We start from the raw sequence: 24,830 nt of genomic DNA, 5'->3' as shown, positions 1-24,830 counted from the left end.
TACTGAAGTGGTTTCAGGTGCATGGTGATAGCAGAAGGTAGATTCCAGTATGTGTGTGTATTGAGGCGGGGTCGGGGGTGGTGTAGGAAAAAAAAAAGCTAGAGGTGAAAGAGACTTAGGTAAGTTCTTAGGCTGGGAAGAAGGAGAGATGTGCAAAGATGGAGATGCTGAAGCTGGGAGAGTGAGTGGCTGAAGGTGCACGGTCCAGGAGGACTCGGAAAGGAATACGAGGCTGATCATGGTGATGTTTCAAGTGAAGACTCAAAAACCAGACTTGGAGGAAGGTGCTCAACAGACACAAACGTTCAGTTATGAGATAAATAAGCACTAGGGCTATAATGCACATCATGGTGACTATATAGCTGACACTCCTGTGTGATATATAGGAAAGTCATTAAGAGTAGATCCTAAGGGTTCTCGTTGCAAGAAGAATTTTTTTCTTTTTTTTTAATTGTATCTATATGAGATGATGGATGTTAACTAAACCTACTGTGATCATCATTTCACATTTATGTATATCAAAGCATCATGCAGAACACAAACTTACACAGTGATGTATGTCAATTATTCCTCAATAAAACTGACAAAAAATTTAAAAACACAGGACTTGGCAGCGTATACAGGAAATATAATAAGTAGCAAAGAATGTGACTTTGGAGGAGGCTGATCTGGGTTGTAATCCCAGACCCACAATTTACTGACTGTAAGATCCTAAGAAAGGAATTAAACGTCTTTGGGCCTCATCTTTCTTCTCTAAACAATAGTAATGGTGGCAACCCATTTTTCTTTCTTCCTTGGAATACAGCTAGACTTCATTTCCTGGAGCCACAGTGTTGACACTCTAAGTATTCAATAACTAATATGACGAAAGCACTGACCAATCAGTCCAGATACAACAACCAGTCAGAAGAGTCACCAGCCATAGACAACTAGGGTGACACCTGCTGAACGCCAGCCCTGCAGAATCACATTCCTCCATGAAGGCATGGACACAGGGAGTGGAAAAAGGTGAAATCCAGGAAGACCAAAAAAACACATAGCTTAATAACCCACAGAAGCATTTGAGCAGTGTTTTATAAAGTCCTTTCACAAATATTGCTTGAGTTATTAAAACTACTTCCTGGAAAACATAGGATTGAATGCTCTCAATTCATTTAATTAAATGCATTCATAATATGCAAATAGTTGCTACAGGTGAATAATGGGGTAAGAAAGGATTCCTACTTACTTTAGGGACCTTACATTGTTCTGGAGGTTTAGACAATATACCACTGATTGCTCCTTTTCTAGATTTTTGTTGTTGTCGTCATATGATAGCTAAAAAGTATACGAATGCTTCTTTAATGTTTGTTATAATTAGTAAATTGTGGGACTTGGATTAGAGCTCAGATCAGTGTCCTTCAAAGTCACTCTTTCCTATCAGTTATACACCTGTATACAGTGCCAAGTCCAGTTGTAACTGAACAGGACCCTTTGGGGCCTTCCCAGGACCAGACCCCCACCGCATGTCCTCTGCCTGCCTCTTGTTTGTAAAAAGGTTTTAGTCTCCTAGACCTTCCCTGAGTTCCACAGACAGATTCAAACAGTTACTAACTAGGGAAGTGAGGGAATGCAGAGGAAGAAAAATCAAGTCCAACATAATCTTATCCATGACTGTTAGTTTAAACTAATGCCTTGATTTATGACCCCAAACTGTCCTGTGGCTTAAACCAGCTGGCTCCAAGCGGGCTTAAAATTGATGACCCTGGGAGGGTCAATTAAGAATCGAAACTCCTGAACCATCACGAAGGCTCTAAGAAATAATAAAATGCCTCCACCATCGCTGTTGCTCTCTCCTAGAAAGAAGTTAAGGGATCACAAGACCACCATTGACTAATTTGCTTTGCAGGAACACATAGATCAATCACAATCACCAAGAACACATCGAGTCACAAGATGGCGCCAGGATGTCTGCAACTGAGGTCTTATCAGGAAGCGAAAATCACAAAGATCCCCTCCCCTTTACTTTTTTGCCTTTCAGAACCTTGTACCCCGGCCAGCCAGGAAGATAAATTTGAGAAAAGTCCCATCTTCCACGCTGGCGCCTCCTCCACTAATAAACCTTTCTCTGATCCAAACTCTGACATTTTTTTTTTGGCTTCACAGTGTGTCAGGCACACAAACTTAGGTTCGAAAACACTGTTTTTGAGTTTTCACTTGAAACACCACCGTGATCAGCCGTGTATTCCTTTCCAACTCGTGGACCGTGCGCCTTCAGCCATCCCCTCACTCTCTCAGCTTCAGCTTCTCCATCTTTGCGTATTTCTCCTTCTTCCCAGTCTAAGAGCTTAGTTGCTTTCACCCTTAGCTTTTTTTCCTACCCCACCCGCAGCCCTGCTGTTAGAATCTACCTTCTGCCAACACCACACACCTGAAACTGCTTCACTAAGTCAGGTAGAGAGAATCTAAAGTCTTAGTAGCCTGTGTCTATGCTTGAGACTTGATTTGGGAAGAAGGAGAAAGAAAGAGGATCCAAGTGTGAGAAAGGAGTCTTTTGAGCAAAAACGAATAAAGAGAAGTTATCTGAGACTAGAGTGTCCCTAGCCTGGGGAGAAGAGAAGAGAAGAACAGAGGACTTGTGAAGCAGAGGACACCTCTGTCCTGCTTTCTGGGGCTGTAGCTTGGAGGCAGCAAGATCTCAGGGAGAGACCAGCCATATGGTGTCTCTTGGCAGTCATGTCCATTAGCATCTTACGGAGACTCCTATATCCCAGTTTGGTACAGAAGAAGCAGATAAACGAGACCTAAAGAGAGATGTGAACAGGGTAGTAAGCATCCCTCAGCCGGGGGACCTGGTGGATTAGTGATGAAGAATCAGACCTCTGGGCTTCCCTGGTGGTGCAGTGGTTGAGAGTCCGCCTGCCGATGCAGGGGACACGGGTTCGTGCCCCGGTCTGGGAAGATCCCACATGCCGCGGAGCGGCTGGGCTCGTGAGCCATGGCCGCTGAGCCTGCGCGTCCGGAGCCTGTGCTCCGCAACGGGAGAGGCCACAACAGTGAGAGGCCCGCGTACCGCAAAAAAAAAAAAAAAAAAAAAAAAAAAAAAAAAGAATCAGACCTCCTTCTCATGCCCACCACCCAAACACCTTGGCACTATGAGAGTAAAACTCGGCACCACTTCGTGTGGGAAGTAGCGGGAACTCCAAGAAGGACTGAGGTTAAATTTCCCATTAGCTCAGTTAGGACATCAACCTGAAATCGAAATTAATTTGTTCCAAAAAACAAATGGGCTGGAAAAAACAAGTGGAAGAGAATTTGGGTCCCTTTTATAAGAATAATCCTTTAAGTGAGAATACATTCCTTCTTGGTAGGCCCAACCTCAGCATAAGTACTAGTAGAGAAAAGACGCTAGAATTAAAGGAGTTCAGGAAGAAAGAAGTTCTGAGGATCAGAGATTTGCCTCAAGTGATGTAATAGGCAGTGATGGACTTAACTTCTAATCTGTAGTGCTGAGATCTTTCCTCTCCTTTCCAGTTGTCTCCCTCTTCTCATGCCATTTCCACCCCCACTCACATTTTTCCTGATGCTGAGTATGAATATAAGGTTAAAATAACTTGTCATTTTGCATTTATTACTGGTCACATTTTATTTATGTTTCTAATCTAGGACATGATTCATTTTTCCCATCAAGGAAATCAGATTTTACTTATTTTTTTATTATTACTTTTTTAAAAATTTATTTTTGGCTGTGTCGGGTCTTCGTTGCTGCGTGCGGGCTTTCTCTAGTTGAGGCAAGCAGGGGCTTCTCATTGTGGTGGCTTCTCTTGTTGTGGAGCACGGCCTCTAGGCACGTGGGCTTCAGTAGTTGTGGCCTGCGTGCTAAATAGTTGTGGTACACAGGCTTAGTTGCTCCATGGCATGTGGGATCTTCCCGGACCAGGGATCAAACCCGTGTCCCCTGCATTGGCAGGTAGATTCTTAACCACTGTGCCACCAGGGAAGTTTGGAAATCAGATTTTATTTTAGAACTGTATATGCAAAAAAACTTTGAGATTTGTAGAAACTCATTCTTGAATTCTCCTGGACATGATTCAGAGGCTGATTGGGGGAAGGCCTGAATCTCTGGCTGTAGGGGATTATTGTGGTTTGGCAATGAGAAGCTGGGAAAATTGGCTTCGGGAAGAGGGAGAACTTCACCTGTATTTAGTGGAGGGAGTCAGTGAACATATTCAATTTGTCTCCAATGGAAGGTCCTTTACCTGGACCTCTTTCTTCTGAGTGCCTAGGTGGTGGGCCATGGCCTCGGCGATGGTGGTCTTGGGGACCTTGGCTATGGGGTGGTGGGTCACAGGGTCCATGGTCGTAGAAATCATGGCCATGGGGATGGTGTCCATGGGGATGGTGACTGTGAGGACGATGTGTGTGTGGATAGTGCTCACCTGAACTATGATTATGAGGGGGCCCATGGGTCCCACTGGTGTCAAAATGAGGGTGATGGCATCTTGACCCTGGAGGGGGCAATGGTAGAGGAACTCCTACTCAAAATGGTGGACTGTCTGAGTAATTTTTGTCTTCTAGAGGAGGTGGGCATCTAAAGTTATGTGACTCGTGGGGATTATGGTGATCTCTAGATCCATTGGGCTTAAATGGAGTCCTGCCAGCAGGAGAATGCTCACCAGAGTGGAGGGCATGGCCCAAACGATGCTTCACACCACTTCACACCAGGAACGATGTATGTTCCTGGTGAAGGACACAGAAGAGTGAATATCATCCTGTAACACAAAAGAAGTTAGATGTTTAATTTAATTTACACCAATGGTTTCCAGACTTTTGGATTTCACAACTAATTTTAAAAATAGGAGACCCAAAAAAATGGTTCCTCGAATTCTTATCAAGCCAACTTGGCATTTAAAATATGAACAAAACTATCATCTACCACCATTATTATTTCACAATAGGAATAATACTTTGATAACACGAGTCAGAAAGTTAATCTCAGAGTAAAGGATACTCCTTTTGATGGAATAAATGTTGTATTATGAAAACTTTCCTTATTACTATTCTTCTCATTTCAACATAATCTGGTGAAATTATATTATAAAATGATACTCATCTATAGATCAACCTTTGGGAAACTAGTGCTTTGTAATTTATATTCTCAAGAGTTGAGGCTTTATGGTACAAACTTCTCCTACTCCTAAAGGATGAGCACTTACCTCTTTGCACTTGTGGAGCCATGTTCATGGTGACAAGCCTGCCCCCTCCATTTTGGGGGTGAGGGTTGCTACATGGACATTTGGATTATACTCAGGGTTTTTTTTTTGTTTTTTGTGTGTTTATTTTTGCTGATGTAAAAAATACTGTGAAGAATATCTTGGTATAGAACAAAACTTTCTGGGACATATGTAAAATATTGTTTTGAATCTTATTTCATATACCTTTATATAGTAAATTTTAGGCTAATTCATTCTTCTTAGGTTCTATGCCTAATAATAAAAGCTAGGAATTATTAAGTGTCAGCAGTGGAATCCTGACTACAAGGACCACTTTCAAATTCATTAGAGGTTGATTGAATTGATCATGATTTTACTTTTCTGGCAAATCTTACCCTTAATTCTTGGGGAAAAATTCATACTTTTTGTGTCATATCAACAATTGTACTTTCCCAGGGGCCTATTTTCTCTGTATTTCTCCTCCCCCCCATCTCTCATCCATCATCTCTCTCTCTCTCCCTCTCCCTATTCTCTCTCTCTCTGTCTCTGTCTCTCTCTCTCTCTCACACACACACAATACACACCAACAGCCATAAGAACAAAATACACGATATGTGTGAAAATATCACTTAGTTTGGCACTGCTCATGACAAAGGCTACTTAAGCAACCCACCTTAAGATTGAAAACTTCACAGTTTATGACAATGTCTTTTGGGGTTTCCAAGTCAGAGTCTTCTACATCATAGGACAAATCTGCTCTGCAGAATCCAAAGATCTATAAAGAAGAGATAAACCTGTTAGTGTCTGTGTATGTGTATTTGAGTGTGTGTGTGCCGGTGGTATGAAGGTGCCCAGCTCTTGTTGTGAACTTCCAGACATTTGGGAAAGGAAAACAGGCTTTCGAAAAATCAGGGTAATATTATCAAATATCTCCATCAGCTATTTAACCATTTTTCCTAGTCAACACTTCAGGGAAAGTGTACGTTCTGAAGGGTTTCATTCCAAGTTGCAGTGGTTCCCTTCCATGAGTGGTCCCCCGCGCTGGGCTTCCCCATGGGCTGTAGGAGGAACTCTGCATCATTGATACCTTGCCTTTAGCCCAATCTTCTGCAAGAAGACCTGAGTTGCCTGTGTCTAGAGAGAGTGAAGAGTGGTGCAGAAGAGGGATTTGTACAACCTAAACCGGGCCCTTGGAAGAAAATGTTGGGAAGAAGGGAGCCAGTATAAAAGTGGGTTTGCACAGACCCTGTCAAAGTGACTGTCTGCTGGCCCTACCCTAGGTACCGAGGCTACAACTGGTTGGCACTGCTATGCCCCAGAGGCCCCAATACCCAGCTGTCAACGTTAGACTAGGACAAGAAGAAAACTCTTTTTTTAGAAGAGACTGTTAAGCATTGAGGATCTGAGTACAGTTTTGGAGTCAAACAGACCTAAACACACCTATGTTAATCTTGGCTTTGCCACTTACTGGTTGTGAGTTTAAGCAAGTTACATAAAATTTCTGGATTTGTCTTTGTAAAGTGAGTACCATGCTAACTAACTACACGTTGTGGGAAGGCTTAATTAAATGAGATAATATGCTGGAAAACACTTAGCACTGAGCTCCTCTTCTCCAGCTGCCATGTTTCTCTACTGGGTTTGCATTACCTACACCAAGATAGGGGTTTGTTGGGGATGGAAATGGAGGAGGTGGGGTGTCTTTCCTGGTAGCTATTAAGCAGGATTCTAGAACTGCTTGAGGTTGAAAAGTTGAACAGTGAGAGAAGGAACGAATGAATGCCTCCTTTCTTTCCGTCCTGGAGAATGTGTTATTAAACCTCAGAAAATTCCTGGACTTGAAATCAAAAGGCCACCATTAACATCCTGTGTCCTAACACTTTCTAGCTAAGTGCCCTTAGGCAAGTGTTTAAACTTCTAGACCATCTTGTTCCAGGGAAATGGAGGCAAACACTTGCTTCTCCTCAGAGGGCTTGTCACAGGGCTCCAATGAGGCAATAACATGGGTGCTTCGTAAACTGTAAGTCACCATACAAATGCTGAGTGTTATTAAGGAGATCTTCCTGCAGGTACCTGAGTATCAAAGTATAAGTGGCTAGGGGAGCAATCCCATCGATTGAGCAACTGGAGGACTGGATTCTAACCTCAGCTCAGTTGTGAACATCAGGCAGGGAGGGAGATGCAAGAGGGAAGAGATATGGGAACATATGTATAACGGATTCACTTTGTTATAAAGCAGAAACTAACACACCTCCCTCTGTTGAGCCTCAGTTACCTCCTCGTTTGTCAAATGGGGTCACTGAGTGGAGTAAACGAGGTGAAGTGAGTGAAAGCACCCTTGGGTGTCAGTTCTTAATACAAGCAAGTTATTAGTTTTAGCTAAGTCTTTAATCCTAATGGGTAAAGAACCTGGTGTTGAGGTATATAGCATATATAATTCTATAATATACATGATACTCTCATGATTCACTTAACTTCTCTGTGCCTCAGTTTCCCCATCTGTAAATCGGGAATAAAAATAGTACCTACTTCATAGGGTGGTGGTGGGTTAATAAGGTCACATATGTAAAGCACTTAGAAAGTTGCCTGGCCCATAGTAAGTGGTCTCTAAATGTTACCTAGTATTTCACAGAGGCTGATTATACTCACATGAGAGTGCCTGGGAAAGTGGTGACTGGAGCAGTTCCTCACAGAGAAGTCCAGGTAGTAATTGGTTCTTTCCCCTCCTCTCTAGAACAAGTTGAATCCAAGCAGTTTCGGGACGTAAAAAGTAAAAAAGGCAGTGGATACCTACGATCCAATATTCAATATAGCACTATGAGGATTCAAAAGCCCCAATATGTGCCATTTTTCTGATGGTCTCTGCCTTTAAAATATTTATCACATAAGTGATAAGGTGAATACTATTTCATTGAAACGTTCAACTAACACAGACGTAATCGAGCACAGTGTGAAAAATCACCCTTCCTGCACCCCAGCCTCCCTTTCTCAGAGGTACCATTATCATCCACTTGATGAGTTTTTCCTTCAAGCCTTTTCCTAAATATGTTGCACATATACGCATATATCTAATTATTTAACATAAATAGGATCATATTCTAAGTATTGTTCTGTAACCTGTTTTTTCCATTAGCAATGTATCTTGAGACACTTTCCAGGGCATATCCATCCAAACCGTTGTTTTTAGTAATTACGTTGTATTCATTCCATTGCTTGGATGCACCGTAATCTATTTAACTTCACATTTTCAAAATGCACAACAGACATCAACTAGCTGCTCGACAAGACCCCTCTGGGTGGGAAGCACTTAGGTCCCTGGACTGGGAGGAAGAACTGCCCCACTCGAGCCACACCACTGGGTGTGGTGAGATAGGCACTCTGAGCCTCGGTCTTCCATTGTAATAGAAGGAGGTTAGGACCTGATGATTTTAATGACTCGCATCATCTTATTATGCTCTTTCTTCTGTCTTTCCCTCTCCCTTGTTTGGGTTTTCCCTTTTCTCTGTTAGATATTCAGATACACACACCCCAATTCCAAAGTCTAAAGAACTGAAGGAGGGCAGTTCTATGGTATCTGCTGCCTCTCTGCTGAGGCTGCAACAGAAGTCTCAAGGTAAAAGGCAGCTGGCCGAGTGAGGCCAGCGGAGAGGAACAGTGCTGCTGAGTTTGCACCTGCCAGGGTGGAGCCTGGGCCCTCAAACTCTAGCTAAACGTTAGTGGTGATTCACAACTCTTGCAACCCTCTTCACTTTGTCCACTCTGAAAGAAGCAAAGTCACCATTCTCCTTTTTGTACTTCTCCAGGGCTTTGTCAGCTTGTTTTCTGTAGAGCTCTGTATCCGCAAAGACATTTGAGAGTACTGGGCTGTCTTTAGTATTGACCAGTGCCGAAGAGACTAGAGAAAGCAGTTGGCAGCTTTGTGGTTACTGGGTTACAATGTCAATGCTAGGACTTAACACATATAAGCATGGCAGCAAGAATAACAATAGCTTCCAATTTATAGATGGACCAATTGAGGGTTGGGGAGGCTAAGTAACTTGTCTAAGATCAGATCAGCCAATCAGCAGCCACGTCTCTTAAACCCAGATCCTTCCGATGCTCAAGTCTCTGTTGTGACCCTTATTCACGATGCCCCCACCCCCATCACTCATAAAATGCTAATATATATATTTTGCGGTATGCGGGTCTCTCACTGTTGTGGCCTCTCCCGTTGCGGAGCACAGGCTCCGGACGCACAGGCTCAGCGGCCATGGCTCTCGGGCCCAGCCGCTCCGCGGCATGTGGGATCTTCCCGGCTCGGGGGACGAACTCGTGTCCCCTGCATAGGCAGGCGGACTCTCAACTACTGCGCCACCAGGGAAGACCTAGAACGCTAATATTTTAATGACCTCTTCCTGTCTCTGCCAACGAGAGAGAGAGAGAGAGAGAGAGAGAGAGAGAGAGAGAGAGAGAGAGAGAGAGAGAGAGAGAGGGAGAGAGAGAGAGACAGAGAGACAGAGAGAGACAGAGACAGAGAGAGACAGAGACAGAGAGAGAGAGAGAGACGCATCGTTAACAGAGAGAGGAGAAGGTACAGCTCAATCTTTCTTTAAGGCAACCTCCTGAGGGAGTTGCTTGACTGTTGAATTTTTATATGTTGAAACATGTTAAGATTAATTATTTTAAAAGAAGTCCTGTGATAATTCTTTTTGAAAAAGTGAATTAAAAGAGCATGGAATTTAGAGTCAACACCGGTGGTAAAGGGTCCTGACTTTGCCACACTTTGGCTGTGTTCCCTGGGCCAGGTCATTGAATCTCTTTGAGGCTCAGTTATTTTATCTCTAAAATAGAAAGGATCATAATCTTTACTTCATAGTCTTGTTGTGAGATTAAAGGAGATAATATATCCTTTGTATGACTGCTTTGTGAACATACATAACTTTCAGATGTTGATGGCAATACTCGAGTGCTAAGTACTTTGCAAAGTGTACTACACAGACAATTTTATTTAATTCTGAGAAGGAACCAAAGGGATAATATTATTGTTATCCTCATTTTACAAAGGAGGAAAGCTTGAAGAGGTTAAGTAACTTGCCCTCAAGACCACACAACTGGTAAGTGATAAGGCTGGGATTTAAACTCAAACAAATCTGACCCCAGAGCTTATGTTCTCTACGATGATTCCACACAGCCTCTTGTAAATTTCTATTTTTATATGTTGAATTTATTTAAAAGAAGGTGTGCCAGTAATAGGAAAACCCCTCTCTCTTCTCTTCTCAAGAGAGCAAGTAATAATACGTCCACAAGGGCAGGAACCATTTCTGATATGTACATAATAGTCTTATATGATGATACCACTGTAAGACTGAATTTTGTATTAATTAGAATTAATTAGCATTTTAACAGATGATCATAGCAGAACTTGTGGTGCAGTTAAAGTCATTCACTCTAAGATTCTGAGACCCATCCGAAAGTGTTATAGCTATTACCTTACGTTGTCCAATCACCTGCAAGAAAGAGGGGTTTATATTATTGCCTACTGCTTTCCTCAGGTTGACACGAGGGAACAAAAAAGTGAGGCAACATACTCCTACTAACCATTTGAAATTTGTCTGTGCTTTCTCTCACCAAACCCTCTCTCAAAAACCTGTATTTTCTTAGCACATTTCTGTGATCTGAATGCTATAAGCATCCAAAACCCTCATGAGAACCACGGAGAAACTGTTGAAACAGATCATGGCCATACCCTAAATATTTGCAAGGGAAAAAAATGCTAAAACCCCTGGGCATGTAAACATCTTATTTTCTGGAGTTGAAATCTTATATCTGTGCTCTTTCATCTTTGTGTCCTCCTCCTGTGGCAGGGAGCCTGGGCTCTGAGTACCTGCGTGCAACGTGCAGAACAAGACCCTATTCCTCATGGCGACTGCAACTAATCCCTTTGGCCATTTCTGTTAGTGGGACCAGTATTCATAGGACACGGTTACAAGTTCATAGGTTCTTAGACGTTAGGTGATTTGCTCAAGGCCTTACAGCTGGTCATGCTATCACATGGGACCACAAGCCCCACTGACTTTTCTTGAACTGGGTTCCAGGGTGTAGCTCTCAAGAAAATATTACTCAAGGTCAACACAGTCTTCATGAGCCAAGAGGCAGAAGCTGCTCTTACTCTTTTACAGTGTTAGCCCAGGTATGCAGCCACCCTGGGCAAGCACAATAGACAGAAGTCAAGAACGCTAAGAGGAGAGGAATGGAACCGTGTTTACTTACGATTTCAGATGGACGAATAGAAACAGCTTGGCTCACCGTCAGCCCAGTGTTTCCTGGATAGGACTGAACAGTCAGATTCTTTCACATCCAAGACTAAATACTAGACAGCTGTGGATCCCTGGGGAATACCAAGAAAGCAGTGGGTGGGTAGCATGTGGGAGCCCAGAGTTTTCTTCAAAAACACCCCAATCTTTTTATTTCCTAAATAGAATTCCTGCTCCTCTCCAAGTCATTGCAGATGTCCTACCTTTGCGTCATTTGATCTACTTATTTAATAAAACGCTTCAGAGAGTTACTTCTGAATGCTCTTTTTAACTGGTCACAATGTTGCTTCTGCCCTTGAACTTTCAAAAGCAATCACTAAAAAGCAGTGTTGGTTTGGATGGAGGTGTTGAAGGTACAAGCCTAGAATATAAGTGCTGACAGTCACATCACGGCCTCCAATCTGTATATGCAGTCGTGTCCTCTCATCCAGCTCTATTCCTGAACTTGGATTTCTTGTCTTTTTTTGAAAATATAGATTGACTTTTTTCCCTTTTGGCTGCACTGCGTGGCTTGCAGGATCCTAGTTCCCTGACCAGGGAATCAAACCTGTGCCCCCTGCAGTGGAAGCACAGAGTCTTAACCACTGGACCGCCAGGGAAGTCTCAGATTTCTTGTCTTGATTTCAACTTGCCCAAAGCTAAATTCAGTCTCTTCTCTTACAAACCAGCTCCCTCTCTCAACTTCTTTTGTCTGGTCAGTGGCACCATTAATCATTTATTGCCTTAGTCTTTGTCTTAAAGAATGTCCTGTCCTCAAGGCTTGAATGGTCTTTCTTTGAAACATCTCATGTCTTTTCTTTACTCTCATTGCCCTAATTCCCACTGCCTGGGGCTGCTCCTCATGTCGTCATTCCTGAACCAGCTCCTAGTTGTGTCCCTGCTCCGGCCCCTATCTTCCCAGGTACAGGGAGATCCGCCCCCCCACCCCCACCCCTTCCCCACTGCCACTCAGAGGTCGCACTGTGCTGATTCATCCTGTGTCCTATGATTCATCCTGTGTCCTACACATGTGGCAGAGAGCCTGGAAGGGGGCGGCTGGTCATCAGATTGCTAGTGGAATCCTAAATCCCTCCACTCTCGTTCTCTGTAACCTTTAGGGCCTTGGTTTCTAACACTGTAACAAGTATAAATATCTCTGCTTGTCCTCTTTGGTGCCCCATGGTCTCGCCTCCCTGATTTCAGTGGTTCCACCAAAGGGTAGGTTATTTCTGGGGTGGTGCTGGAGAAGCAGGACTGCCTCCGTAATCTCTATCAAGCCCTCAAATGCACTCCGAATAAACATATAACCTAAATGAAAACAGTAGGCTTGCTTTCTTCAAGCCTACGGTCTCTCTTCCAAGGTGATGACTGCTCCAAAGCCCACAGAGAACTGCTGGAACCCCTCTGCTTTTGCTCCGCTTCTCCCTAACACCTTCCTTCCTGATTCCCTACCCACATAGAGGTGGTATGGCTGGCATTCTCCTGGAAGGCCATTACACAAGCCACCGTCCTATTCAAATCCTGCTCACCCTTCAGGACGCAAAGGAAGCCTTCTCCCATCCCATCGAAATAGTCCTTTTATGAGATCACTCCTGCATCTATACCACTCACTTGGTCACTTGAATATACCCCATCTTATGCAGTTCACATATGTGTGCATGTGAGCTGATTATTATTTCTTTGAGAGCAAGTCCCACAGTTTATTCTAATCTTTCTCTTACAGTACTGAGCCTTTGACTGGGCTCTGCATAAGTGTTTACAAGTACTTACAGGCTGTTTCATAGTTAAGGACATACTAGTAACAAACATTCATCTGAAGGAAAAAAGAACAGTCACAGCAGCCCACAGATGAAACAGAAAACCCTGCCCAAAGCCAATCCACTGTGCAAAGCAGCAGGCTTAGGGGCTAGAGTCTCAGTTGCCCCTGGTACATCATCTCCCCACTCAGCTCTGCTATGGGCAGCGCCACAGCATTTTGTCCAAGTGGACATCAGCGACCCACAGCAACTGGAAAAGGTAGCCATCCCACCGTCCTTTATTGATCAGGTCTAGAGCTTTCCCAGCCACGGGCTCAGCAGCATCACAGCCTGTGGGACTCACAGCACAGGAATGCTGCAGTGGGATCAAAAGGATGAAAAACAGTGCTGCAGTGAGTAACTTCATTTTGTTAAAATGTGAAAACCATTCTTTGCTCTGGGATACCACAGCAGAGAAGTTTATACAGATTTTCTAAAACACACACACATACACACACGATTGATTCAACAAAGTCTTTATCCGTTTTTGTTATGTAACTGGGTATGTTCACCTTGACCCCTGGTTCACATATCAGTCAACACGCTGTAAATGATTAGTGGGTCCTGGGGACAGAAAGTTGAAACATGCCACCAGTGAGTGGGTGAAACTGTGATCTGCACAAATCTGGTTATTACTAGTAGGTAGCAGATCCAAAGTGTGTTTTTGGCCGTAAGCACTGCCTGCATTGGTATAGGAGGTGGAGTCAGAAATAATTTTCCTCCATCTGCCAGCCAGAAATCTCCGCCATCAGTCCCTTCTTTGGATTGTGGCACTGAAAGTCCTCAGTAGAATGTAGCTGCATTATTGAAGGGAGGAGACATGTTAAATGGTTAACACCATAAAAGGAAGACAGTTCAGGTAGAGGAGAAGGATTAAGAGGCTGTCGCTTTGAAGTCAGATCTGAATTTCAACCCTGGGCCTGTTACTCTCTTACTGTGTGATGCTGGGTAAGCTATAAAACTTCTCTGATCCTTCGTTTCCTCGTTTATAAAATAGGGTTTAAAAATCTCTCGGCAGGCTTGTGTGATGATTAAATAAGAAAACATGCATAAAAAGTCACCAATACAATTCTTAGCACAGATCCAGGTGCTGAATACATAATACTATTTTATTACTATAATTAGTGTGACTGGGAAGAAGTTGGGGGCACACTCATGTCATTCCAGTTCTTTGTGACCCTTAAAGTATGCTAAAGAGAATTAGTTCATGTGGAAGAGGATGGTGGTGAGGGTAGAAGTCAAGCCATTCTATGCCCATTCCAGAGAAGGGGTTAGAGGGACTAGACCATTGGGGGAGGGGCTCAGCACTGGAGGACAGGGCTGGGATTAAGCTGCTTCCCCCCACCCTCACTCCTCCTAAAAAGTCAATATTGGCTTCCCTGGTGGCGCAGTGGTTGAGAATCTGCCTGCCAAAGCAGGGGACACGGGTTCGAGCCCTGGTCTGGGAGGATCCCACATGCCGCGGAGTAACTAGGCTCGTGAGCCACAACTACTGAGCCTACGCATCTGGAGCCTGTGCTCCACAAAAAGAGAGGCCGCGATAGTAAAAGGTCCGTGCACCGCGATGAAGAGTGGCCCCCACTTTCCGCAACTAGAGAAAGCCCTTGCACAGAAACGAAGACCCAACACAGCCAAAAATAAATATAAAAATAAATAAATGAATAAAATAGTTATCTATTAAAAAAAATAAGTCAATATACCTGCAGGGATCCCTCATGCCAGCAGAGATCAGCGGCATCAGAAAGGACCAGAGAGGGCTTCCCTGGTGGCGCAGTGGTTGAGAGTCTGCCTGTCGATGCAGGGGACACGGGTTCGTGCCCCGGTCCGGGAAGATCCCACATGCCGCAGAGCGGCTGGGCCCGTGAGCCATGGCTGCTGAGCCTGCGCATCCGGAGCCTGTGCTCTGCAACGGGAGAGGCCACAGCAGTAAGGGGCCCGCGTACCGCAAAAAAAAAAAAAAAAAAAAAAAAAGGACCAGAGGGAGTCAGCCCAGCTTGCTTCCCCACTACCAGGGACTTAAACGGCATCTGCCTTCCTCCCCACTCTCTTCTCTGCGGTGAGTCACCCGAGATGCTTTTCAGAATCCTTACTTCCAGGCCTCCCTCAGAGCAATTAAATCAGGATCTCTGGAGATGGGTCCAGGTGTTGGGAGTTCTTCCAATGTGCAGCCAAGGCTGGGAACTGGTGAAGCTCTAGACAGAACCTGCATGGAGGGAAAGAGTTTGAAGAGAGAAGCAATGGGGACGGGGGTATGGAAAGCAGACCTCACTTCCCAGAGTCACAGGTTGGTTTAGCAAGTGTTAAAAGGGGAAGAAACCCATTTCGGATTATATTTGAGATTGAATTTTTAATATTAGCAACATTAGCTTTTAAATATCCAAACAGGACAGCTTCAGTGTAGTTTAGAACGACAGGATTAGTATGGAATCTGGCCAAGATGTTACTAAGCGGCTCCAACCCAGGGTTGGAGGTGGAGAAAGCCATTAATTAGAACAAAACCGTTTTATGTTTCAATAAGTTGAGCTCCTTAATGAGGCTTTTCTATTATTGCTACACTGGTCACACCCAATATGGAGCACCCTGGGTGAGCTAAATGCTGGTGGAGGGAAAGAGATGGGAACGCTGAGCGGATGGGAAAGGGCACCGAGGGTGAGAATCAGCTTTTCCTACATACTCTTGTGCTGAGACCTAGGGGTAGTCACTAGAGCCATGAATTCCCTTCTGCTCACTTTATTGAACCTGAAAGACACATACAGTGCTAGTGATGCGTTGTGTTTCTTGCTAGACCCTGATTGAAATAGGGCCATAGCCACCACATAATACCCCTACTTAGTCATTTTTCCTTCTTAAAGGAGGCAGGTAAGAGTAATAGAGTGTGAATATTGTCTATTGCTCTTAAACAAATTATGCCAAGCCCTATGTGCCTCTTCTGAGAAACAGCTGCCAGGAGAGAGGACAAGAGTTACATCTGTACATTCCCTGTTGTATGAGTTTGCTAGGGCTTCCAGAACACAGTACCACAAACTGTGTGGCTTAAACAACAAGTTAATCTCTCACAATTCTAGAGGCTAGAAGTCCAAGATCAAGGTGTCAGAGGAGTGGTTTCTACTGAGGCATCTCTCCTTGGCTTGTAGATGGCCATCATCTCTCTCTGTCCCCACGCGGTCTTCCCTCTATACTCATCTGTATCCTAATCTCTTCTTATAAGGACACCTGTCATAGTGAATTAGGGCCCACCCTAATGACTTCATTTTAATCTAATTAGCTCTTTAAAGACCCTATCTCCAAATACAGTCACATTCTGAGGTACTGGGGGTTAGGACTTCAGTATATGAATTTTGAGGGACACAATGCAGCCCACAACACCTGTCCAACTTCAAAAGATATGTGTATATGTAAATGTCTGCAGACATATATGTGCATGTGTCTATATATTATACATATACACACATATAATATTATATTTTTATATTATGTAATTTTTTCAGTGAAAAAATTGGGAATAAATATAATCTGGGCCCTTAACTTCTCCTCTGGGAAACAACTTTTAAAGGAATCAGAAAGTTCCCCAACTTGGACCATGTTTGGTTCTCTCCAGGATTAACCACAGGCCACAGGTAAATGTCACTTTCACCTACCCCATTGCTAAGTGAGTCTATCAACTCACTTGGGACTTGGAGAGTATTCAGACAGGTTAAAAAAAAAAATTCCACCTTCAGGCTGAAGGTTGTGTGTAGGGCGCCGTCAGCTAACTGCTACGCGGCAGGAAGCTGAAATAAGCTGAGTCATCCTTCCTGTGGCCACTGCGCTTGCGCTAAGTATACTAATGAGGTTTTAAAGTAGCGACCTATCCGATGCTGGCTCACAAATCGCACCATCGGCGAAAGCCAATCACAGAGCGACACATGTTCTTAATCCCTATATAAGCAGACTGCTATAGGATTGCGGGGTCTTCCTTCCATCTTTCTTCAACCAAGCTGTGCTCCAATAAAGTGTGATACGAGAAGAATCTTGCGTGTGGCGGCTCGTTATTCTGCTGGTCGGAAACGGCTCGCCGCATTTGGTGCCGAAACCCGGGAACTTCGCGCCCTGCATGGAGGACCGATTCAGAACTCGACACACGGAGTGAACCGTCGGTGAGTAGTCCAGTCAGGTATGTTTTCAAGATAGCGCATCAGAGAATGAACAAACAGGGACTACGGTAGATAGGCCTGAAATTATGAAAAGAGAAAAAAGAAAACAAAAGGAAAAGCAAGAAACGGTGCCAGGATTATATCCAATCCTAGATGAGTTTAAGGGATTATATTTGTTTCAACCTGATATCTAATAGAGGGATAAGACGTAAGTTACAAGGCATGACCGCCCCTATAGAAGCCCGCGGAAATTTAAACCGCCGAGACTTGGGTTTTTCTCAAGGGTCACTGAATTTATGATTCCTATTACATGGAGGACCACAACACCTGTGTGGGTACCTCAGTGGCCTTTGTCAAAGGAAAAACTGGAGGCGGCATCCAAACTAGTGGATGAGCAGCTACAATTAGGGCATTTAGAACCCTCCCAGTCACCCTGGAATACTCCGATTTTTGTTATTAAGAAAAAATTAGGGAAATGGCGTTTGCTTCATGATCTGCGAGCTATAAATCAGCAAATGCAAATTATGGGGCCTATACAGCGCGGTTTGCCAGTATTGACAGCTCTTCCGCGAAACTGGCCTGTTATAGCAGTAGATATTAAAGATTGTTTCTTTTCTATTCCTTTGAATAGTCGAGATAAAGAAAGATTTGCCTTTACTCTGCCCTCTGTTAATCATGAACAGCCCGATAAGAGATATCATTGGGTTGTGCTCCCTCAAGGTATGGCCAATAGTCCTACTATGTGCCAACTTTATGTTGACATGGCCTTGCAACCAGTAAGAAATGAATTTCCTAAAGTTAGGATTATTCACTATATGGATGATGTTTTATTGTCAGCCCCTTGTATGGAGTTGCTTGAACAGGCCTTAGGCGTTTTGATCAAATATTTAGGGAATAGGGGATTATTTCTTGCTCCCGAAAAAATACAGAAGGGAGATGTTGTAAATTTTTTAGGAGCTACTGTACAAAGGAATAAGATAGTACCTCAAAAAATTGAGATTAGGACTAATTGCTTAAAAACATTAAATGATTTTCAAAGGTTACTTGGAGATGTGAATTGGATTCGGCCATATTTAAGTTTAACCCGCTTGGATCTAAAACCTTTGTTTAGTGTATTAGAGGGAAATCCTGATCTTAATTCCCCACGCCAGTTGACCCCAGAAGCCCATCAGGCACTTCAAAAGGTAGAACAAGCTATTACAAATGCACAATTAGAACGCTGTGATGATTCTCAACCTGTTTGGATCCACACGCGCTCTAACAGCGCTAGACTCTACGACACAGGCTCAAGAGTTTATTCATATTACAGGCTTGCCCTATAATCCACAAGGCCATGGCCGACGAAAAGCCCAAGGAAGGAGTCAAGACTGAGAACAACGATCATATTAATTTGAAGGTGGTGGGGCAGGATGGTTCTGTGGTGCAGTTTAAGATTAAGAGGCATACACCACTTAGTAAACTAATGAAAGCCTATTGTGAACGACAGGGTTTGTCAATGAGGCAGATCAGCTTAAAGAACTCTTAATAAAACAAAAAGAGGGAATCGCAGAGAACTGTACCCCTAGACAGAGACTTTCACTTGCCTTATTTACCATAAATTTTTTACATTTAAATGATGCCAATCAATGGAAGGGCCCGGATCGTGTTATTACTCGATCCAGGGGATCTCAAGTGTCTCCCCACAGGATCAAGATCCGATCTGGGTGCCATCAAGACTGACGAGAATTGTTGAAGAAAACTTCAGAGAAGATGCTGAGCTGGATGTTCCTGATGATTCTTAATCGAAGTCTTTGTATTAGTTGGAATTCCACAAAGGATTATTCAAATTGTGCAACTGAGTGCTGCCGGGCTGGAGCCCGTTGCCTTTGGAGATTTTGCCTCTTGGCTCTCTTCTGCCTTTTCCTTCTTTGGGGAGTGGGTGGGGGTAGGAATCTTTGGAGTCTGCTGTGTATTTGGGATTATGCTGTGTGTCTGGTTGGTCTGTCGTGTGCGCATCAGGGCACATCGAGATAGGGTCCTGCTCACTCAGGCACTTCTGGCTATTAATGAAGGAGATTCTCCCGCAGCCTGGCTCTCCGCCCTGAATAATTCGAAATGATTGCCCTTGCACAGAGAGGCCTTGTTGCCATTGCACCTCTATAGGGAGTCATCCATTGTCCTGATTGCCTTTGCACAGAGAGGCCTTGTTGCCATTGCACCTCTATAGGGAGTCATCCATTGTCCTGATTGCCCTTGCACAGAGAGGCCTTGTCGCCATCGCACCTCTATAGGGAATCAGCCATTATTCTGAGGCAGCCCTTGCACCCTGCGGCCCTTGTTGGCATTGCACGCAGGAGGGTGCCTCAGACATGCCAACAGAAAACTGCCCTCGAACAGTGAGCACATCATGAGGTGAACACTTGTACGGGCTACATTCTGCTTGGTGTTCTAATAAATAAAAAAGGGGGAGATGTAGGGCGCGGTCAGCTAACTGCTACGCGGCAGGAAGCTGAAATAAGCTGAGTCATCCTTCCTGTGGCCACTGCGCTTGCGCTAAGTATACTAATGAGGTTTTAAAGTAGCGACCTATCCGATGCTGGCTCACAAATCGCACCATCGGCGAAAGCCAATCACAGAGCGACACATGTTCTTAATCCCTATATAAGCAGACTGCTATAGGATTGCGGGGTCTTCCTTCCATCTTTCTTCAACCAAGCTGTGCTCCAATAAAGTGTGATACGAGAAGAATCTTGCGTGTGGCGGCTCGTTATTCTGCTGGTCGGAAACGGCTCGCCGCAGTTGTGCAGACAATATCTGACCGATACTTGGTGTTGAAATAATTATGGAATAAGGGGAGAGTGAAACTCTGATGAATCCCAGTCTCTTGATATCCCTCAATTTTCATCTTATTTGATCAAAAGAATCACAGTATGCTTTTGCCCAGTGTAAATAATTAACAGAAACCTCAATTACATAGAAGTTGGGAGACCAGAAGGGGGAGCAGTCACACTCTGTGACAGTAGCAGAGCTCAATAGGAAGAAGAGAGACTTCTTTCGTGGCAACAGCTCAGCCAATGGAAAGCCATGGGCTCTGTTTACTACAGCCCTCCCAACTTCCTTTTCCTCTTTATAAGAGTTTTCCTTCCCTTGTTGTTTGGGGACTTCGCTGTGGCTCACCATAGTTGCAGGCCCCAAATTGCAATTCTCTGCTGATCCCAAATAAACCCATCTCTGCGGTAGAAATATCTGGCAATCTATTTGTTTCGGGTCAACATTTTGGTGGCCTGTACAGGGACCAGAGAAGACACCCAACAGCTCCAGGGTTGGTGAGCAAACAGGTGTGGTATCCACAGTTGAGCCCATTGCTCCTCATTGCTTTTCCAACCCCGGAGTTTGAAGGTGTAGCTTTCTCCTGGATCCGAGCTCGCACCCTCTTTGCTTTTGAAGCTCCAGGCTTTATTCAGTATCTATTTGAAGGTTTCCTCTTTCTCCTTAAGGCCTTGTTCTGTATGTGAAATTGGCACTTCTGTCTGATTTGAGATCAGACTGTTTCACTGAAACTGGCTAACCTTCAGCCTATTCCTTTTGGAACAAAGGCTGCTTCTCCTGAAGCTGGATACCCTTTGACTCATTCCTTCGGGAACAGGGGAATTTTTTTCTGAATCAGTGCCGAGTTTTTCAGCCTTTTGCCTTCTCCTTTGGAATGGCTGTCTTCTGGAGACTGGCTTTAAAAAGCCTTTGGTCTAGATCCTTCAGGACAAAGCTATCTCCTTAAGACTGGCTGGGATTGGCTTGCAAGCTATTTGAATTGAGCCATTTGTTCTGTAAGCTATTTGAGCTGTTTGAAAATTGTTCTTTACCCTAGAGAAAAACCTCTAAGAAATGGGCTCCCAGTTATCTAAGTATTTTGAGGGTGCCCTCACTACAGGGATTCCAGATGATTTTATGTCTAAACACCAGGGTCCTTCCTCATGTTCATTTCTAACTAAATAAACGGACTTGAACAAACTCAATTTAGAGTACCAATGGCCATTGTGGGGAACTTTTGAAATTCACAAAATTTAATTTCCTTAAAACTGAACTGGTCTTCCCTGGTGGCACAGTGGTTAAGAATCCACCTGCCAATGCTGGGAACATGGGTTCGAGCCCTGGTCCGGGAAGATCCCACATGCCGCGGAGCAACTAAGCCCGTGCACCACAACTACTGATCCCGCGTGCCACAGCTGCTGAAGCCCACAAGCCTAGAGCCCGTGCTCCGCATGAAGAGAAGCCACAACAATGAGAAGCCCTCATATCGCAACAAAGAGTAGCCCCCACTTGCCTCAACTAGAGAAAGCCCGTGCACAGCAACAAAGACGCAATGCAGCCAAAACCAAAAACCAAAAAAATCCAAACTGGACTACAATAGGTCAAAAATTTCCAGAACTGAGTGGAATGCTTATTTCAGTTGGTATTTTGAGGCTTCCCAACTATTATCAGGAGTCTGAAATTACCTCTGCAAAAGATTAACTGAGGCAGACAAATGATTGAAGAAAGATAAAATGGCTCCTGAAGCCTGAGGCTCTTCTTCCTTGGCTTCTTTGTCTCAGGCTCTGCCTTTGGCACCATCTTCTTCTTTCTTTTCTAGGATGCCTATGCCTCCACTATACCTTCAAATCCCTCACAATAATTCTTCCACCAAACTTTCCCTTTTCTCTGAAACTCTCCCCACTCCCTTTTCCTCTGCACTTGTCAGATCCTGTCTTTTTAAAATTAAGACTTCTGAGGATCCAGAGGCTAAGGCCTTAATTTCTTACACTACCTGGGCTAAAGCTGAAAGGCAAGCCATAGTCAAAGACCTTCTCGAAGAAACTGAAGATCTCAATGATCCGCTGAGGAATTTAATATAGTCATTCAAACTTATCAACCTGGTTTCTGTGACTTTTCTCAGCTAGTTCATATGCTCATTGGTGAAGGCCAGGCCCAGCACTGGATGAAAACCGCTAATTAGGAAAGTCCTGAAAGGTCTCTAGAGTTACAGCTGGGAATCCAGCCTACTAACTTACTATGCGATCAAGCTCAGACAATTGCTAGGCAACTTTATGAAGCAATTCCTAGGGCTTTTCCAAAGCCTGTTGATGGGAACAAAATTCAGGCTTGCACACAAAACTCCGATGAACCTGTTCATGAATATTACAGTAGGCTTCAGATTCTGGTCTTCCTTCAGATGTAGATTCCACCCGGGTAGCCTTTAACTCTATGTTTATTAATGGGCTGAACCAGGACCTTTCCCTTCTAGTAAAAAGGACCAGGATAGAAGGGAAACTATGTCCACTCCAGATTTAGAGAATCTGGCAAACCAGCTCTCTCGTACTCTAGATGAGTCACCTCCAGGGAAGACAGCCAAAATCTTAATCTTCCCACATGTAAGGGTATATCCATTCGGGGCACATAGAATCCCAGACAGGTTACAAAAGTTCAAAGACTGGTTAATAGGTAAGAAAGCAAGAATAGATGCCTTGGAGTACTAAAACAGTTCAAATAGTGGGGATCTCCAATGAACATCAAGAGGTTCCTGTCTCTGAACTCATTGCCTTTTGTTTAGGCCTTTTGAGAGATACCCACACTTTTCTCCTTAGTCCCTCTGCTGTTATTCATCTATTAGGCTGACACTTCTTAGAGAAGTAGCATGCCTGAATGTCTTTGTCCAAAAAAGGGGAAATAATTCTAGAAAATGGACAGTCGTTATCAAAGTTATCCAGCAGGTGAATTAAATGATCCTTTGACATCTTTTTTTTTGTTCCATCTCTGATAATAGTAGAGCAGATTCTGGAAACACTGATCATTTGTCCCTATTGGATCAGCTACCATTTTCCTTATAGGCACAATCCACAGTGTACTTCCCATCAAGATTCAAATAGATCCCTCAAGACCTCTTCCCAGAATTAATACCCTATTTGTAAAGAAGCCCTTCAAGGCATAAAGCCCATAATAGAAGATTACAAGGCTCATGGTTTCATTGTCCTTTGTATTAGCTCCTGTCATACTCCCATTTTACCGGTGGGAAAAACCGAAGGACCAAGCGTGGAGATTTGTCCAGGACCTCCGAGCAATAAACAGCATTGTTATCCCTCATACCTTACTAACATCCATTCCCACCGGAAGTAAACTTTTTACTATAATAGATTTACGCAGTTCATTCTTTAGAATTCCAGTTGACAAAGCTGGCCAATACCTTTTTGTCTTTACTTGGGAAGAAAAACAGTTCACCTGGACAATAATGCCTCAGGGTTATACTGAGAGTCCTTGTTTCTTACAAATCCTGAAGGCTTATCTGGATGATGTAAAGTTCCCCAGGGGTTCTACTTTGTTGCAACAGGTGGATGATTTGCTTCTTTGCTCTCCTTCTCAAGCCTCCTCACAGGAAGACATCATCCACTTGCTAAAGCTTTTAGCCTTAAAGGGACATAAGGTTGCCAAAGAAACATTGCAGCTTGTCCAAACCCAGGTTTGATATTTAGAGCATCTGATATCAGAACAAGGACTACACCTAGATCCAGATAAGATTTCTTAGTGTCCTAAGTCCCCTTAGACCTAAAACTAAGTGCCAACTGCAAGGTTTTCTTGGGCTAGTTGGTTATTACTGAAATTGGATCCCAAATTTCTCTCTTAAGGCCAAACCTCTATGATTTGCTCAACAATAACCCAGTTCAATTTTATGGGAAGAACTGGATGACACAGCCTTCAAGGCCTTAAAGAAGAGTTTGATGAACTCTCAGCTGACTTTGGCCGTCCCAATTATCAGATTCCCTTTTTCCTTTCTATATACGAAGAGGAAGGGAATGCCTTGGGGTACTCACCAAAAAGACAGGGGCCATGATAAACTCGCAGGGTATTATAGCCAGCAGCTTGATTCTGTGGCACAGGGATACCCCCTTGCCTTAGAGCTATTACGGCTACTGCCTTTTTGGTTAACACTACTGAGAAAATCATTGTGGGATCCCCTTTAACCATTTTTGTACCTCATGCAGCAGAAGCCTCCTGAACTCTCATCACATTCAACATTTCTCAGCCAGTCGCCTCACCTCTTATGAGGTCCTCTTGTTAACTGTTGCTTACACAACTCTTTTACATTGTAATAACCTTAACCTGGCTACTCTTCTCTCCTGTCACTGATGAAGTCCCTCGCAACTGCTTAACGCTGACCAACCACCTGACCCCTCTCACGATCTGTAGGAAATTCCATTGAGTAACGCTAATTTCTCATGGTTCAACAATGGGTTGGTTGTATTTAAAGGCGACAATGGTGGATATTGTGCTGGGTATACCATTACAACTCCTTTTGATGGTATTGAGGCAGCATCTTTACCTATGGCTACTTTGGCCCAATAGGCTGAATTATACGCTCTTACAGAGGCTTGTCCTTTAGCCAAGGACAAAACTCCCATACTGATAGTAGATATGCTTTCAGAGTAGCTCATG

At 43.9% G+C, this 24,830-nt stretch overlaps 1 protein-coding gene across 1 annotated transcript; it reads right to left on the bottom strand.

The window, feature by feature from the left end:
* Window positions 1–1,704: 1,704 nt before the first annotated feature.
* HRG (histidine rich glycoprotein) lies at window positions 1,705–13,648 on the bottom strand (the record flags this gene model as incomplete). The annotated part of the gene is given in 14 exon segments (XM_079921407.1): window positions 1,705–1,835; window positions 4,009–4,195; window positions 4,199–4,230; window positions 4,233–4,518; window positions 4,522–4,693; window positions 5,196–5,263; window positions 5,866–5,967; window positions 7,839–7,919; window positions 8,918–9,084; window positions 10,573–10,675; window positions 11,439–11,465; window positions 11,467–11,538; window positions 11,541–11,556; window positions 13,431–13,648. Coding segments are annotated over 14 exon segments (1,638 nt in total). The 5' UTR covers window positions 13,625–13,648.
* Window positions 13,649–24,830: the final 11,182 nt, after the last annotated feature.

This window comes from Stenella coeruleoalba (assembly GCF_951394435.1).
Source record: "Stenella coeruleoalba genome assembly, chromosome: 5".
Classification (NCBI taxonomy): domain Eukaryota; kingdom Metazoa; phylum Chordata; class Mammalia; order Artiodactyla; family Delphinidae; genus Stenella; species Stenella coeruleoalba.
This window is presented reverse-complemented; position numbering and strand designations above follow the sequence as displayed.